Below are 18,451 nucleotides of genomic sequence, written 5' to 3'. Positions count from 1 at the left end.
AATTTTTATATTATTTTTCAAATGACATGTAAAAACAATTTTAATCTACTTGTAAAAAAAATTTTGAGTTCCAAATTCCATCCCTCCCTCCCCTCTCCCCATCCTGAGATGGCAAACAGTTAGATATAGATTATACATGTGCAGTCATACAAAACATATGTCCATATTAGCCATTTTGCAAAAGAAAACGCAAACAAAAAAAAAACAAACCAAATAAAAAGAAAGAAAAAAGTTTTTTTTTAAAGTATGCTTCCATCTGAAGTCAGGCTCTGACTCCATCGGTTTTTTCTCTGGAGATATAAGTCCTTCGGAATTGTCTTGGATCATTATGTTGCTAAGAATAGCTAAATTGTTCACAGGTGATCATACAATGTTGCTGATTACTGTATACAATGTTCTCCTGCTTCTGCTTACTTCACTTTGCAGCAGTGCATACGTCTTCCTAGGTTTTTCTGAAGACATCCTGCTCATCATTTCTTTTTTTTTTAATTTCTTTTTTATTAATTTCTTTTGATTTATCAACAATCACTTTCATATGCTTTTGAGTTTAAAATTTTTCTCCCCCTTCCTCCCCACCACCCTCTTCAAGACAGTGCACAATCTGATATAGACTATACTTATACATTCCCATCAAACATATTTTCACATTAGTGATGTTGTAAGTAAGAATTAGAACCAATAGGAGGAACCACCAGAAAGAACACAACAGAACACAACAGAAGAAAAAAATATAGCAAATAGTATGCTTCAATATGCATTCAAACTCCATAGTTCTTTCTTTGGATATGGATAGCATTTTCCATCATGCTGCTCATCGTTTCTTATAGCACGATAATATTCCATAACAATCATGTACCACAGCTTGTTCAGTCATTCTCCAATTGATGAGCATCCCCTCAATTTTCAATTCTTTTCCACCACAAGAAGAGCCGCTATAAGCTCTATTATATGATTGTGATGGAGTACAAGCATTTAGAGATATAAATTTTCCCCTAAGTACTGCTTTGGCTGCATCCCATAAATTTTGGTATGTTATTTCATTCTCTATAATGAAATTATTAATTAAAATTATTAATTGTTCTATAACTTGTTCTTTTACTCACTCATCCTCTAGGATTAGATTATTTAGTTTCCAATTAATTTTTAATCTTATGTTTCCACAGCCTTTTATTGAATGTAATTTTTATTGCATTATGATCTGAAAAGAATGCAGCTGATATTTCTGCTTTTCTGCATTTGGTTGTGAGGTTTTTATGCCTTAATACATGGTCAATTTGTGTGTAGATGCAATGTACCACTGTGAAAAGGGTATATTCCTTTCTACTCCCATTTAGTTTTCTCCAGAGGTCTATTATATCTAACTTTTCTAAAATTCTATTCAAATCCTCAACTTCTTTCTTGTTTATTTTTTGGTTAGATTTATTTAGTTCTGAGAGGGGAAAGTTTAAGTCCCCCACTACTATAGTTTTACCATCTATTTCCTCCTGTAACTCATTTAATTTTTCCTTTAAGAATTTGGATGCTATACAATTTGGTGCGTATATGTTTAGTATTGATATTTTAGCAAAATGCAGTTTCCCCGCTGATCTATTTTAATTCAAAGAAAAAGAGAATGAACAGATCACTGCATCAGGCATACAACTAAAAAAAAAACTCTAGAAAACCAACAAAATTTTAAAAACCCCATTAAACACCAAATGGAAATTCTGAAAATAAAAAAGAATGATAAAAATTGAAAGCAAAATCTCCATTGCATTAGTAAATTCAATTAATAACTGATTTTTACAAATAGATAAATCATTAGTTAATTTGATTTTTTAAGCAGAATAAGAAAAACCAAATTACCCGTATCAAAAGTGAAAAAAAGAATTCACAACAAATGAAAAAGGTCCAGTTTTCCCCTGTAGGATTATAGTCAATTTTGCTGGATAAGATATTCTTGGTTATAAGCCTGTATCTTTTGCCTTTTGGAATTTTGTATTTCAAGCTCTCTTCTTCTTTAAGTAATAGCTGCCAAATCTTTTGTGTTCTTGACTCAAACCTTGAACTCTTTCTTTCTGGATGCTTGTAATATTATTTTATTTGACCTGAATACACTGGATTTTGGCCTTGACAGTCCTGAGAGTTTTACTTTTGGTGTACTGGCAAGTAGATTCTTTCTATTTTTATTACCCTCAGGTCCCTCCATTTCTCTCCCAGGCCATCTCCCCTGCACTAGCCACTCTCTTCCCCGTGGTGAACCAATTCAATTCTACACTTTCGTTCTGTCTTGCCCCCTTATCGTATCTAGGATTACACCCAGCCAAGCCTCGTCCCTGGATCACCCACTATTTGCCACCTTCACTCCTACACATGCTGCTGAATGAAGGTGGAGAAAATCACACAACCATTCAGACTGGGTCCACTGCAAATTTCTGTTACATAACGTCAAATGAACCCTCACTGCTGCTAGGCAATCCTACTATACCTCTTTCATTGACTCCCTCTCCCATTGTCCACAGAGGCTCTTCCAAACATTCTCATCCCTCCTCAAACTTCCCATGGCTCTCCCTCCCCACTCTCTCTCAGCTGAGAACCTTATCTCATGTTTTACAGGAAAAAAAATAGAGGCCATTTGCCATGATCTCCCTCTTCTCCTGTCTTCCTCATCTCCTGTCATGCATCCACCTTCTGCCCTTCTCTCCTTCTTCAGCCCTGTCTCACATGATGAAGAGGCCTTACTCCTTACCAAGACTAACCCCTTCACCTACACTAACAATCTCATTCCGTCTTGTCTCCTGCAACAAATTGTCCCCTCTGTCATCCCTATTCTGTCATTTATCTTCAACCTCTCCCTGTCAACTGGCTCCATCTCTCTGCCTACAAACATGCCCATGTCTCCTCTGTCCTCAAAAAAACCCTCATTTGATCCTTCCATCCTTGCTAACTATTATATATGTCTTCTGCACTTTGTAGCTAAAATTCTTGTAAAGACTGTCTACGATAGGTACTTCCACTTCCTCTTCCTCTCATTCTCTTCTTAACTCCTTACAATCCTGTTTCCAACCTGCTCTCTCTGAAGTTACCAATTATCTCTTAGTCACCCAATCCAATGACTTCTTCTCAGTCCTCATTCTCCTTGACCTCTCTGTGACCTTTGACACTGTTGATCACTCTCTCCTCCTTGGTCCTCTCTTCTCTCTAGGTTTTCGGGACACCCCTCTCTATCCTGGTTCTCCTCCTCCCTCTCTGACCACTCCTTCTCTGTCTCCTTTGCTGGATCCTCCTCCACATCATGCCCTCAAGCCATAGGTGTCCCTCAGGGCCCTGTCCTGGGCCCTCTTCTCTTCCCCTCCATACTACACTTGGTGATCTCCTCAGCTCCCATGGATTTAATTACCATCTCTATACTAATGGTTCTCAAATCTACCTATCCCGCCCCAACCTTTCTGCTGACCTTCAATCTCACATTTCCCACTACCTTTGAGGCATCTGTTGCAATTGAAATTAAGAGAAACTGAGGCAACTTAGCCCACTCCCCCCTTTCCAGTCTTCTTACACCTTATTCCCCATCAGTACTGTAATTCTGTGGCACTGGCCTCTTGATTGTTCCACAAACAACACCCTCCATCTCTTGGCTCTGGGCATTTTCTCTGACTATCTCCAGTGCCTGGAATGCTCTCCCTTCTCAACTCTATCTACTGAATTTCCTGGCTTCCTTTCATTTCAAACTAAAATCCCATCTTTTACAGGAAACTTTTCCCGACTTCTCTTAATTCTAGTGCCTTCTCTCTGTTAATTATTTCCTATTTATCCTCTATATAGCTTGTTTATATATATTTGTATCTTGTCTCCCCCATTAGATTGTCAATTCCTTGAGGGCAGGAACTCTACCGTGGCAATCTCATCAGCTCCTATGGGCTCCATTACCATCTCTATCTAGGTGGATTACTCCCAGAACTATAAAACCAGCCCTAGCCTCTCTGTGGAGCTTCAATCTGCCATCTCCAACTGCTTGCTGGCACCTCAAACTCAACGTGCCTAAAACTGACCTTGGTTTGGGGCATTTGCTTGCAGGACAGGAGATCTCAAACTAGAAGGGAACCTGGAGGTTTCAGAGGAGGAAACTGAGGCAGTCCAGAGAGGTACAAGTAGCTTCCCCATTGCTGTACAAGGCTCAAACGTAGGTCCTAAGAGTCAGAGGTCCTGGATTCAAGTCCCTCCTCTTCTACCTACTACCTTGGTGATCTTAGAAGAAGTACTTCTCCTCCATAGTCTTCCATTATCACCCCTCGAAACTGATGGGGTTGGACACGATGTCCCTTCCAACTCAAAAACTCTGATCATACCCCAAAGCCAGGGTACTATGTCATACACCTTCCTTACTCTTCTTCACCTCATACCCAATGCAATCGATTGTGAAATCCCATGAGCTCTACCTCTATACCATCTCTTGCATCATTAGTCTTGTCCCCACTCACCCAGCCACCACCCTACGTCATCCTTATCACCTCTCCCCTAGACTGTTGCAATAGTCTGCTAACTTGTCTCCTGGTCTGCAGTTTCCACTTTCTTCACACAGCTACCAAAATAATCTTCTGAAGGCCCAGATCTGAGCACAGCACTCTTCTGCTCAGAAACCTTCAGGTGCTCCCAGTGGCCTCTGGGACTAATAATAATAACTCGTTTGCATGACACTCTAAGGCTTACAAAGTGCTTTGATTCTCACAACAACCTGGGAAGGAAACTGAAGGTCATAGAGATGTGTTGATTTGCCCGAGGTCCCATAGCTAGCGTCTGAGGCAAGCTTCCAACACAGATGCTCACTACCTCCGTGGTTAGAGCAATCCCTCTCATGAAGTACACACTTCACCTTGTCATTCAAGGACCACCACAAGCTACATCTGACTTACCTTTCCAGCCTGATTTCATTTGACTTGCCTTCTGACACTCCCCACACCAATCAAACTGGCACATTAGCTTTCCCCCAAGCTAGACATGCCATCTTCTGCCTCTAGGCACTGCCACTGACCAAAGTGGTTGTCTCCAAGGCTTGCAGTGCCCTCCATCTTCACCTCTGCCTCTCAGCATTTCTCTTCCTTCAACATTCAGCTCAGTTGCTATCTCCTCCATGCAGCCTTCCCTGATTCTTCCCCTCCCCCAACTGAAAGTATCTTCCCCCCTTCAAAGACCCCTACAGCACCTTGTCCAGCTCTCTTCTTTCCTCGCCTCTCTGTACTTATCTCTGTACGTGTGTAATGCCCCCCTTCCTTCCAGGAGAATGTGAACTTGAGGGAAAAGGCACATAGTACCTGGCTTAGAGGAGATGCTCACCCACTTTATCAACAAATAGTTCATAAATTGAAGTCAGCCACCTCATTTTATAAAGGAAAAAAGTGAGGCTCCAAGAAGGGAAATTATTTGGCCAAGGCTATTTGCGTAGGGTCAAAAAAAGGCTAAAGAGATGGCATGGGGGGGGTCAAGGGGAAGGAGAAGATTCAGGGGTCCCTGCCTCAGTACATCTGCTGGTGGCCCTTTGCTGCTGAAGACATAGGGCTCTCCTCCGTCTTTCTTGGCCAAGCAGGAAAAAAAAAGTAGACTCTTTTCCATGGGCCATTTGGGTTCTGGATTAGCCCCTTTTCTTTTCTTTCTTTCTTTCTTTCTTTCTTTTCTTTTCTTTTTTTTTTTTTTTTGCAAGGCAATGGGGGTTAAGTGATTTGCCCAGGGTCACACAGCTAGTAAGTGTCAAGTATCTGGTCTGAGACCAGATTTGAACTCAGGTCCTCCTGACTCCAGGGCCAGTGCTCTATCCACCGTGCCACCTAGATGCCCCTATTAGCCCCTTTTCTCCCAGTTTGGCCAGTGGCCCCAGAGTCACCCAGGTCAGGCCCCAGTCAGCCCCAGAGTCAGTCACTCAGTGCGGAATATGAAGTCAGACAGGATCCTTTGGAATATTTACTTCCTAGCTGTGTGACCCTGGACAAGTCACCACATGTCTCTGCGCCTCAGTTTCCTCCTCTGTAAAATAAAAGGATGGAACTCATGGCTTCTGAGTTCCCTTCTAGCTCTTAATCTCAGATCCTAAGAACATCAGTGGTATTTCCAGGTTATAGTAGACCTGGGAGCAGGAAGAGTAGTAGATCCACTGGCATAGATTTATATGTCTACTGTGCTCAACACAAGAGCTCCAGAGATGAGAAACAACCCAGATCCTGTCCTCAAGGAGCTCACATTCTTGGAGGGTGGGAAATGGAGGGAAACAGTAAGGGAGGGAGAGCAAGAAAGAAGAGAGAGAAGGAGGAGGAGGAGGAGGAGGAGGAGGAGAAGAAGAAGAAGAAGAAGAAGAAGAAGAAGAAGAAGAAGAAGAAGAAGAAGAAGAAGAAGAAGAAGAAGAAAAGAAAGAAAGAAAGAAAAGAAAGAAAGAAAAGGGAGGGGGGAGAGAGAGAAGCAGGGGGGGAGATAGAGAAGGAAAGGGTCGGGGAGAACAGAGATACAATTCAGGGGAAAGGAGAAGCTAGAGGTCTACAATGGTAAGAGAGCTGGCCAGGGTCCTGCCAGAGATGGAAGCAGAGGCGGAGGGAGGCAGGCTTGCCCTCTGTGTAGGAGGCTGGGGTGTGACTGTTCTCAGAGAAAGACTAGAGGAAAGGTTGAAGGTTGGAATTAGCAGGGAGCTAAAAGGGCTCAGGGACAAGACGTGAAGCAAAGCATTCAGGCTTAACTGAGCCTGTAGGGCTCAGGACTTCTGTGCGGGCTCCCTGCCACAGCTAGGGCATCATGGCCTTTGGCTTCACGTTGGATTTCCAGGCTGTCCTCCAGACTCTTTCGGTTCTACATTGGGTCCCTCTCTATGTGGTACTAGGTAAGTGGGCCCGCGGGGAGGGGATGGAAGCCCACCTGCCTCACTGAGATCACTTCTCCACCAAAGGGTCCATGTAGCCAGAAGTCCTGCTGGGGCTCAGCCCTAGAAACCACATTTCAAGTATGTTCAAAGGAGAAGGGACATAATGGATGACCAGGAAGGACAGAGGAGCCCAGGCCAGCCAGATGAGGATACATTGAGGGAACTGGGGATGCTTAGCTGGGGGACTAAGAACATTTAAGGGGAATGTGCCAGCTATTTGGAAGTATCTGGAAGGTTTCCAAGCATGGTTAGATTGGTTCTACTCAATCCTTGGCCAGAAATTCGAAAGGGCAGCTATGGGACCCTGAGCTAAGGGGGTGGCCATGGGAGTAGAGAGAAGGGAGCAGATCCATGCATTGTGGAGCAGTGCAAAGAGTGCTGCATTTGGAGTCAGAAGTTGTCATTCATTCATTTTTCAGTCATGTATGATTCTTCGTGACCCCATTTGGGGTTTTCTTGGCAAAGACACTGGAGTGGTTTGACATTTCCTTCTCTAGCTCATCTTACAGATGAGGAAACTGAGGCAAACAGTGTTAAGTGACTTGCTGAGGGTCACCCAGCTAGGAAGTGTCTGAGGTCGGATTTGAACTCAGGAAGATGAGTCAGCCTTACTCCAGACCCTGGACTCTATCCACTGCAGCACCCCCTAGCTGCCCTGGAGTCAGAAGACCAGAGTCCAGATCCTGGAACTGCTACTTCCTCTCTGTGTGAACTGGTACAAATGACTCCCTCTCCCTGGGACCCTCAACTCCTTCAAGAGCTCCATCTCGCCATCTGTGGTTCTATGATCTAAGATGTTATGTTGGTAGAAACAAAGTATATGACAATTGACTGGATAAGGACTGAGGAGATGGAGGATGTTATAATAGAGAGAGCATTTATCAAGGGAGAAGTGCATGCCAGGCATGGGATTAAGTTCTGAAGATACAAATACAAGCTAACAAGCTGGTCTCTGCCCTCAAGGTATTTCCATTCTAGGGGCAACAGGCAAGGGGTACTGGAAAATGAGGGGGGGGCTGCTGTTGGGGAGGTAAACTGAGCCAGGCCTGAAGTGAGCATGGTTAGGGGCCCTCATGAAATGGTGGTCTGGGCTAGGGAGGTCCCAGCTGGGAGATCAGGCCTCAGGCTGGAGGGGCAGTGGAAAGAGTGCTGGATTTGGCATGGGGTCAATCAGGTCAGCTTAATCACCAATTCCTGATAGCAGGAGCTGTCCAGAATCAGACCTTGTCACTGGAGATCTTGAAGCAAAAGTCAAATGACCCCTTGGGTGATACAGATTGGCCTAGATGACTCTTCAGCCTACAAAGGTGACATGTGGGCACCCTCCCTGTCCTAGGAGAAGGCTGCTATCCAACCCACCCGCAGGCTTCTCTGCTTAGTGCAAAGGTCAGGCAAGATGCAGATTCTTCGGTAGTTTCGAAGAATAATGGATCAAAAATAGATACAAAGACTCTTGGAAACTACAGAGACCAACTACCTCTCTACCCTGCCCCCATTTTACAGTTGGGGAAACTAATGCCCAGAGAGAATGAAGGAGGATTCACAGCACTGTAGTAGCACTTTAGGGCTTACCAAAAGCATCCTTCATCCCAATTCTGGAAGGCAGCGCTCAGAAGAGAACTCACCTTTCCAAAGTGAAGAGGGCCTCAAGGTCTTTGAGCACGATTTGAATGTTTGCACGTGGCCGTCCAAGTGATTTGGAGGACAACTGGCCATGGTCCAATGTTCCCCTGGAAGGTTGCTCCTCCCTAAGCAGACTCTTCTCTCTTCTCCCTGCTCCCAGAAGGATCCACAGAACCAGGGCCCAGGAGAGGAAGAAGAGATGCTTCCCTCCTGCCCGGTCCCCAGGTTGTAGATAATAGAGCCAGACTCCGAGCTGAGAAGCCACCAGTGGCAAGCAAACACTTTGGCCTTCCCTGTGGGGTGGTCACTGGCCTGGACATTGGAACCCTAACAGCCTGTGATCACCCCAGAAGCTTGGTCAGCATTTTGTCAACGGGGCCTGGGTTCATTTGTCTTCCTTCCATGAGACCCAAACCCTGCCATAGAATTAGCAGCTCTGGCACCATCCTATGCCCTGGTCAGGCTGCCACATCTGGAGGCGCCACATTTTAGAAAGGACACTGAGAAGCTGGAGAGTGCCTAGAGGAGAGTGACTAGGATGGTGAAGGGCCTTCAGATCAAGCCATCAAAGACCAGGGGAAGGAACCAGGGAGAAGAGAAGGAACCTGGGAAAGAGAAGGCCCAAGGAGATCACAGCTGTCTCCAGCATTTGATGAAGACTCAGGCACGCCATCTCATTCCACACTGGACCCCCCACCTTGGACTTCTCCATCATGCTTCCCCTCCTTTTCGGAGGTGGAATCAGTTTAAGGGAATTCTTTTTTGTATCTGTATCCGCAACACTTGTCTTTGCACACACACACACACACGCACACACGCACGCACGCACACACACATACACACACGCACACACATGCACACACACGCACGCATGCACACACACATGCACACACGCACACGCACACACACACACGCACGCACACACACGCACACATGCACACACACACACACACACACTCCACAGCAGAATATAAGCTCCTGGAGGGTGGTGCCTTGGCCAGGTCCGTTTCTGTATCCTCAATGATTTACGCACAATAAGACATGACAGAAATGTTTGTTCAATTGAATTGAATTGCTGGGCCCTGAAGGCTGAACTGGGGATAGTAGGTGAAGCTTGCTGTTGCTCTTTACCCAGAGTAAGGAAGTAAATAACTTCCTAAACAATTGGGGCATTGGAAAGTAGACTGCCTCAGAAGGTAGTGAGTTGCCTGTCGCTGGAGGTCTTCATGCAAAGGCTCTGGAGGGTATTCTCACAGAGAGAGGAGTTGAACCGAGGGTGCCTGCCAGCCCTGAGTTGTTCAGTCATTGTCAGTCAGTCAGTCAATAAGCATTGTGTGCCTGGCACTATGCTGCTCATCTGTCCGTTGCCTCCAAAACCCTAACCCTGCTCCTAATAGCTCCTGGTTACATGGTGTTTTACGTTCTATAAAAGTGTAGAGCATATTATATTTCTGTAGAGGAAATAGCATATTATATTTCTAGATTGTGTACCTAATCTATTCCACTGATCCACCCCTCTATGTCTCAGCCAGTCCCAGATACTTTTGATGATTGCTGCTTTGGAATACAGTTTGAGATCCGCTACGGCCAGACCTCCTTCCTTCACATTTTGTCCCCATTGATTCCCTTCATAGGCCTAGATGAATTTTGTTTTTTCTAGTTTTTGTAAATAATCAATAGCTAGTATTTACACAGTAGTTACTATGTTGCAGGCATATACATGCTTTACAATTATTCTCTCATTTGATCCTCACAACAACCCTGGGAGGGAGGTGCTATCATTATCTCCATTTTACAGAAGAAGAAATTGAAGCAAACAGGTTAAGTGACTTGCCCAGGGTCACACAGCTGGTGAATGTCTGAGGCCAGATTTGAACTAAGGTCTTCCCGACTGCTGGCCCAGCACTCCATCCGCAACATCACCTAGCTGCCTAATATTTGTTGGTTTGATTGGTAAAGTAAATTAATTTGTAATAAGTAAATAAGTAAATTAATTTGAGTAGTTTTGTTATTTGTATTATCTTGGCTCGGCCTCTCCGTGAGTAAGTAACATGTCTCCAATGATTTAGATCTGGCTTTATTTGTATGAAAAGTCTTTTATAATAGTTGCCATATAGTTCTTGTGTGTGGGTTGGCAGGTAGATTCGCGAGTATTTGATACTATCTGCAATTATTTCGAGAGAATTTCTCTTTCTTTCTCTTCCTGTCGGGTTTGGTCTGGCTTCAGCAGATGATGGCCCCACAGGGCCACCTCCTGATCTAATGCAAACTCCTCGTTTCGCAGAAGTGCAGGGAAGGGAACTTGGCCTCAGAAGTCACCTGGTCCAACTGCCTCATTTGGCAGAGGAAGAAACTGAGGTTCCAAGTGTGTAGTTGGAGAAGGGTTGGACTTGACTGGGAGTGATGGAGCAACCCTTGGTACTTCCTCAGGAGCGATCCCCATCATTTTGGTGCCTGTCCTGCTATTCACTGAGTACTGGACGGTGTCTGTGCTCACCTTGGCCTGGCTTCTGTATGACTGGAAAACTCCCAGTCAAGGTAAGTGGGGAGGGGAAGGGCATCCAAGAAATCCCAAGACTAAATGCACACTGCCAGCGTGGCTGAGTGGGAGACAACTCCAGGACTGCAAGGACGTGGGAGGCTCAGGAATGCCCCAGCTCCAACTAGAGATAGAGGGCTAGGAGGAATATTCTCCTTACCATGGCTTGTGAGGTAGGCAAAGCAAAAACTGATAGTTCAATTTGATAAAGGGGGAACTGAGGTTCAGAGAAGAGCTGAGAGGTGTGATTTGATTTCAAGTTCTAGGAGTCACCCTAGGGACTAGAGGGGGGATGTTGGTAAGGCAGTGAGGGGAGGGGGTATGCTGTGCCTCAGAAGTATCAGGATGGAAAAAGAAACTGAGGAGGCCAGTCTTCTACTGGGACATGGGAGGTCAGGAAGCTGTCTCCCCCTCCAGACAGAGAGAGCAGAAGGACTGAATGGGGCAGTTTGCCCTGCCCCCACTCCCTTCCCTCCCTTTCTTTATAGGTGGCAGGCGCTCAAACTGGGTGAGGAATTGGACCCTTTGGAAGCATTTCCGGGACTATTTTCCTGTTAAGGTGAGCAATCAACACACACACACACACACACACACACACACACACACACACACACACAGCTGCTTCCCTCAGATCCCTTCCTGCTCCTAGGACATGGTTTTTAACTTCAGCTTTCTAGCCTACAGTTTACAAAGGTTCAGCAGCCAGTACTTTGAGGTAGATCCCCAAAGAAGCTTGTAGATGGATGGATGGATGGATGAGTGGATGGATGGGTGGATGGGTGGATGGATGGATGGATGGATGGATGGATGGATGGATGGATGGGTGAGTGGATGGGTGAGTGGATGGATAGATGGATGGATGGATGGATGGATGGATAGATGGAGAGGCAGTAGCCTCTCTATACTGTAGAAACCTCAGGGAAGGCATGTTTAGGGGATGGGTACCATTTCTCTGAGTACATCCTCATATGATCATAGGATTTTGAGCTGGAAGGGACCTTAGAGCTCATATAGTTTAGCTCCCTCATTTTACAGAGGAGGAAACTGAGGACAAGAGAGGGAAAGTATCTAACTCATATTCAATGGAATTCATCAATCAGTAAACATTTATTAAGCACTTACTATATGCCAAGCACTGTGCTAAGTGCTAAGGATGCAGAGACAAAGTGAAACAGCCCCTGTCCTCAAGGACCTTTTATTCTAACGGGGGGTTGGGGTCCTGATGTTTCCAGACATAGGTCCATGTAGGATCCATAGATGGGAGTAGATGGAAGGACACCTGAGAGGAGAGGGCAGCATAAGCAGCTGCTCTCCAGGCCTTTCTGTAGGAGATCGGTTCTAATGGAAGCCAAGGATTTGGACAGGTAGAAGTGGGGAGGGCCCACATGGCAGGAATGGGGGGGGATACCAGTGCAAAAGCATGGAGAGGGGAGATGGAGGCAGAGTGAGTGTGGCCGTAGAGCCTGTAGAGGGTAGTGTAGAGGGCAGTGTAGATAGCATGAAAGGAGCTGCTGGCAGGGCCCAGGTTTGAAAGGGAGAATTTTCCATTGAGTCCTGGAGGTGACAGGGAGCCAGTACAGTTACGTGGGTAAGGACATGACATGGGCAGAGGTACACTTTAGGAAAATCACTTTGGCAATGGGTGTGGAATGGACTCGAGTGGGCAGACTTGAGGCAAAATGAGGGAGACCAATTAGAAGGCTAGAAAGGGTGGGAACGTGGCCTAGGGTGAATGGAGAGAAGCAGACACACATGAGAGATGTTGTAGAGGAAGAAATGCTAAGGTTTGTCAACCGGTTAGCTCTGTGAGGCAAGTGAGAGTGAGGAGTCTTAGATGACAGTGAGGCTGAGGACCAGGAATTCCCCCCATCCCCAGCCAGGCCCCATCCCGCTACCCTCTCCTTGGCTTCTTGCCCTTCTCTCTCTTTCCCAGCCCTCACACCCTCTCATCCTAACAGCTGGTGAAAACTTGTGAGCTCTCCCCGAGTCACAACTACATCATTGCTGCCCACCCCCATGGGATCCTCTCCTATGGGATGTTTTGCAACTTTGGCACAGAGTCCACTGGCTTTTCTAAGATTTTTCCTGGGATCACCCCCTCTCTCGCCACCTTGGAAGGGATCTTCTGGATCCCAATTGTCCGGGAGTATGTGATGGCAAAGGGTGAGTGAGTCTGGGGCTTCCCTAACCCTATCCCTGCCCATCAGACCAGCTAGCACAATCTGGCCCTGCCTCCAACTCTGGGTCCTATCCCAGCCTTCATCTTAGAGATCAAGGAGTTGGGGATAGGAGGGAGACTTTCCCATCAGAGAGAAAACAAGAGCTTTTTACTGGGAGGAGGGAGGGTAGCAAATGTCCCTACTCCCTCCTATACCAATAGCATCAATCAGCCCAGGGTAGATAAGGTCTAGATCCTCGGGGCTGGGCTAGCTGGGTGTACTGGCACCCTGAAGTGTTTTCCTGGAGGGCCTAGGACCTAGAAATGGGTCTCTGTGGTCTATGGTCCCTGCAGAAACCAACAGGTGAGAAGTCCAAATTGGGAGGTGGAAGTGGGGCAAGAAGGGAATACTATGTAGGAACTTTCTGTTGGCTGTCACTTACAATCTAACCCATAGTCAGGCTCAGTCCTGCCACCAGCAGTGATGGAATCTCTCCCTTGCTTACATCAAGGCCCTGGGCCAGACTGCCCTCTCAGTTCCCTGGTCTCTGGTTCTTTCTCTGTGCTAACACTGAGTTGTCCTTGAAGAAAAACTGGTCAAGGGCCTGAGTGATGGCACTTTTGGACAGGCAAACAATTGGTACATCTTGTTCAAGATTGGCCTACCCCAGTGCATCACCCAGCAGGGCTGGGCTAGTTCAGAAAGGCTTCTAGGCCAAAGGGAGCAGGACTGTCCCCCAGGACCTGGGCCAGGAGGGACTTAAATTGAGAGGGGTGGACTGGAATTGGGAACTCAAAGGTACTATGGGCTGGGGATCCATCAGTATTGCCTTCACCCTTGAGGGGCCTGTGCTGAACCCTTCTCCTGCCCCGTAACCCACCTCCTCAATGGGAACTAGCCTAGATTATGGAGGCAGAGAGAGCCAGTTGGGAAAAGAAGTAAGAAGGAGAAGAGGTGGAGGAGGGAGGAGAAGGAGAGGGAGGGGAGGAAGAGAAGGGGAAGGAGGAGAGGGAGGGGAGGAGGAGAGGGAGGGGAGGAAGAGAAGGGGAAGGAGGAGAAGGAGGGGAGGAGTCAGGGAGCATGCCCTCTCCAGGTACGAGGTCTCCCCTCTCAATTTAAGTCCCTCCTGGCCCAGGTCCTGGGGGACAGTCCTGCTCCCTTCGGCCTAGGAGCCTCTCTGAACTAGCCCAGCCCTGCTGGGTGATGCACTTGATTCCATAGGCATATGTCCAGTGAGTCACTCAGCCATGAAATATTTGCTGACAAAGATGGGCTCCGGCAATGCTGTGATCGTGGTGGTGGGAGGGGCTGCTGAAGCCTTCCTGAGTCACCCTGGAACTGCCAACATCATCCTGAAAAACCGCAAAGGCTTCGTGCGGCTGGCCTGCCAGACAGGGTGGGTTCCTAGAATCACCTTTAGCATAGATGGCTCGTTCAGACTTTGGAGAGACCCAGGGGTCCAGGACCCACAGGTTCCCAGGCAAACCTGTTCATTAGACCATAGATGGAGAGTTGGAAGGGGCTCTTAGGATCATGGCTTTGATGAGGAAGATGGCGTGCAATTAACCAAGGTCACACCACATGTAAGAAGTGGATGAGGGTAAGAGCGTTCTGCTGACCAGAAGCAGGGCTCCCGGATGACTGCCCGCCTCAGCAAGCGGGGCCAGCCACTCTCACGGGCTTCAAGTCTCTCCCACAGAAGGAGTGCCATCGAAGCTTATAGAAAAATAAGGGTCAGAGGACCAGCAGAGCAGAGTGGATGAGCTGACGCCGGAGGCCCAGAGAGGTCACAGCACTTGCCACACCTTTGCTCTTCGCCAAGAAAAGCATCGGCCACCCAGCACACACCAAGGCCCTTTCCCTCCGAACTTTTTCCTGAAATCGGGGTCCTTAGGCAAGATTTACTCCTCTGCCTCAGATGGTCTGGGGGTACCTTCCTCAGGTGCATGGAATGAGAGGAGAGCAGTGGCCTGGTAACCCTTGCGCACAGTAGGCATTTCATACATGTTTGCTGAATCTCACCAAATCGGCCTGTTGCCATGGGAAACCTGCCCCTCTATCTGTAACTCCTGAATCCCAGACACTTACCAAATGCTGCTTGGCACTCCAGGCTCTCCAGTCACACTGGCACACTGACTGATGGGGAGGCAGAAGGGCCATAACCTTGACACAATCACATATAATGTCATGGACGGGAGTATGCAGACATATCCATGAACCCCACTCTCTAGACACACAGATGATAGCAGACATATGCATTCATGGATATTATATGTCACGGCAGGAGAGCCAGCCTGTGAGTCAAGAAGCTGCAAGGTCATGCTCGTCTTGCCAATCCATACTGGCTGTGTTACCCTGAGTGCCCTAAGACCAAAAGATGCCAATCTGCATGTTTGCAATGTATGTATATCTGTGTAACATAGGAGGTCACACAGCTAGTAGGTGGTGAAACTGGGAGATGTACCCTGGGCTTCTGACTTCAGATCCAACACTCTGCTAAATGACAACAGCACACACACACACACACACACACACACACACACACACACATACACACACACACACACACACATACACACACACACGCTTACACGAATACACTCCTTTGTGTCAAAAGTTCGGTTTTTGTTATGTACTGATTGGGTACCATACCTATTAGGCACAGAATTCTGGGCTCCTTGCTTTGGGGAACAGAAAAGAACGAGAACAACTTGGCCCCACCCTCAGGTGTCACAACCTGATTGAGAGAGCCAAAGCCTGCCCCCTTGTGGAATGATAAGGCAATTGATAAATCACATATTTCAGAGGGGAAAAGAACCCACTGGAGATCTTAGGATAAGGATTCACCTTGTCATGCCCCAGACACAATAAAGGAGAGAAGCTGGGGGAGGGACAGGGCCTTGAAGGGAGTGAGAGAGAATGGGAAGAAGCACGCTTGGAATCAGAGGTCCTAGCTTCAAATCTCAGCTCTGCCACTTGTGTGCGTGACCTTGAGCCAGTCTCTTTCCCTCTTTGGGTCCCTTCGATCTCTCTATCCCTGAAGACAAATGGGGAGGTGAGAATTAGCGAAGGTGCAGCAGCAGCAGATGCCTGTCATCCTGGAAAGGGCGTGTGCTCCTAGGCATTAGCCCAGGGCCCAAGAGATGGGGGTGGGGGGGTGTCGGAAGAATATGGGCCAGAGGAAGGGGATGGGAGGAAGGGTTTGAGCGGCTGGGGAAAGACTTCATTGGAGGAGGAAGCACTGTGGCTTCATCCATTCCAAGCCTGCCCCCACCCACACTCACCCTCTTGGCAGGGCGTACCTGGTTCCTTCCTATTCCTTCGGAGAGAATGACGTTCACAAACAGGAGATCTTTGCTGATGGCACCTGGCTGAGGTCTGTCCAGGGCTTCTGCCAGAGGGTATCCAAGCACATCCTGGGCCTGAGTTTCTGCACGTTCCATGGCCGGGGCCTCACCAGGAACTCCTGGGGCTTTCTGCCTTTCAACCTTCCCATCACCACTGTTAGTAAGTGTTGTTCCAGCCCCCAAACCCCCTCTTAGGCTCCTCAGGGCTTGACTCCCTATTCTGTCCTCTGGCTGGAATGAAGGTTGGGAAGCAAAGGGCCCAAAGGGGAGGGGAGGATGGCCCTCGCTCCCTTCCCCCATCCTCCCCCTCCCTGGCCAGACCCTGCTGGGCAGCTTCAGCAGGAGACTGATGCCTGGTTTGCCTGGGTCTTTTTCCAACTCGCTGAACAGTTGGGGAGCCCTTTCCAGTTCCCAAGATGGAGAACCCAAGCCAGGAAATGGTGGACAAGTACCACGCCCTGTACATCGAGGCATTGCGGAAGCTGTTTGATGAGCACAAGCTCCAATATGGGGTCTCAGAGAGCCAGGAGCTGATGATCTTGTGACAGGGCCCCACAAGCAGCAGAAGGAGGGATCCCAGGAAGGCCTAGCTCAAGCCAAGGTCACAGGATCCGCCAAACCCCTTTCCACAGGCCTGGGACCCTCTAGGGAAAAGGAAGCACTAAGAAGATGTTCACCCCACACACACGCACCACATTTCACAAACAGTGGCCAGTTGGAAATGAGCAGACACCCTCATTCAGCCCCTTGGCGCAGGGGCCGAGCATGCCAGCTCCTGCTGGCTTTGGGCTTTGGGCTCTCTTCTACTTCTAGGACCCATCACCCACATCCTTTCCATGGGCTTGCCAGTCCATACCAGGGGCTTAGGGGCTTACTCTCCAGTCTCTTCTCACCAGGCAGGACCAGACATGCCTGAAAGGGCACCTGCAAGCTTCCCCACATTGGTACTCTGTGCTATTGCCCTCGTAGGCTCTGGTCATTTCTTGGGCATTCACTATGTGCAGGAGACACTGTGCTGAGCACTGAGGATCCACAGATGATGAGGGGCATCAGGCCCCACCCACGAGGAACTGACTGACTGAGGGGGGCTGGGAATGCCCACATGAGAATGGAAAATGATTCAAAGTGCCTAGGAGACATCCAAGCATAACCTAAGGCATTGGAGCAGGGGCTGAACTGAGGGCAGGGGGAGTGCTTCCTGAAGGGCATCGGAGCAGGGGCTGAACTGGGGGCAGGGGGAGGGCTTCCTGAAGGGCATCGGGGCAGGGGCTGAACTGGGGGCAGGGGGAGGGCTTCCTGAAGGAAAGGGCCTGCGCTGAGCCTTGAAGGAAACAGAAATCGCCAGCAGATGGAGCTGAGCAGGGGAGGCCACGCTCCCATTGCCTGGAGCTCCAGAGCAGCCCAGGCTGCTGGTAGGCTCCCTACTTCTCCCGGTAACTTGAGCTAGAAGGGAGCTCAGAGAAGGTTGAGTCCAGCCCATATTGCAGCAGGACCCCCCTCCTGTCAGACTGTCCGTAGCTAGCAACATCTGGGCAAGCCCCCAACTAGAGAGACATCCCAATCTGGCAGTTCTCCTGAGTCTTCCTCCTAGGCCAGTGCCTGCCTCCCCCAGGGAGGTGAAAACAGCAGTGGGGCAGGATGAAGTCTGGCCTCCAAAAAGTGTCTATGTCAGGATGGAAAACTCAGGGGAGAATTGAAGGGCAGCAGGGAGCCAGGAAATGGGTGTGCAGAAGCCAGGTGTCAGGCCTGGGAAGCAATGGGGAAAGGTCAGGAGCTAAGTAAACAAATGGGTCATTGTGGGGGCCAAGAGAAGCCCCACCCATAAAGGACCCAGTGAAATATCCCAGGGAGCTCTGAGATCGAAGGGCCAACCAGGCCAATCTACTCATTTGACAGATGAGGA

At 48.1% G+C, this 18,451-nt stretch overlaps 1 protein-coding gene across 1 annotated transcript; it reads left to right on the top strand.

Annotated features, from left to right (window-relative positions):
* The first annotated feature begins 6,642 nt into the window (after positions 1 to 6,642).
* Positions 6,643 to 17,764, top strand: DGAT2L6 (diacylglycerol O-acyltransferase 2 like 6). The gene is made up of 7 exons (XM_027836718.1): positions 6,643 to 6,838; positions 10,934 to 11,041; positions 11,531 to 11,601; positions 13,001 to 13,205; positions 14,423 to 14,597; positions 16,497 to 16,708; positions 16,939 to 17,764. The coding sequence occupies exons 1-7, from the start codon at positions 6,754 to 6,756 to the stop codon at positions 17,091 to 17,093; spliced, it is 1,011 nt and encodes a 336-aa protein (XP_027692519.1). The 5' UTR covers positions 6,643 to 6,753; the 3' UTR covers positions 17,094 to 17,764.
* The last annotated feature ends 687 nt before the right edge of the window (positions 17,765 to 18,451 follow it).

This window comes from Vombatus ursinus, unplaced genomic scaffold (assembly GCF_900497805.2).
Source record: "Vombatus ursinus unplaced genomic scaffold, bare-nosed wombat genome assembly UNPS02014819.1, whole genome shotgun sequence".
NCBI classification, from domain to species: domain Eukaryota; kingdom Metazoa; phylum Chordata; class Mammalia; order Diprotodontia; family Vombatidae; genus Vombatus; species Vombatus ursinus.
Note: the sequence above shows the minus strand (reverse complement) of the source record. Positions and strands in the feature narration are given on the sequence as shown.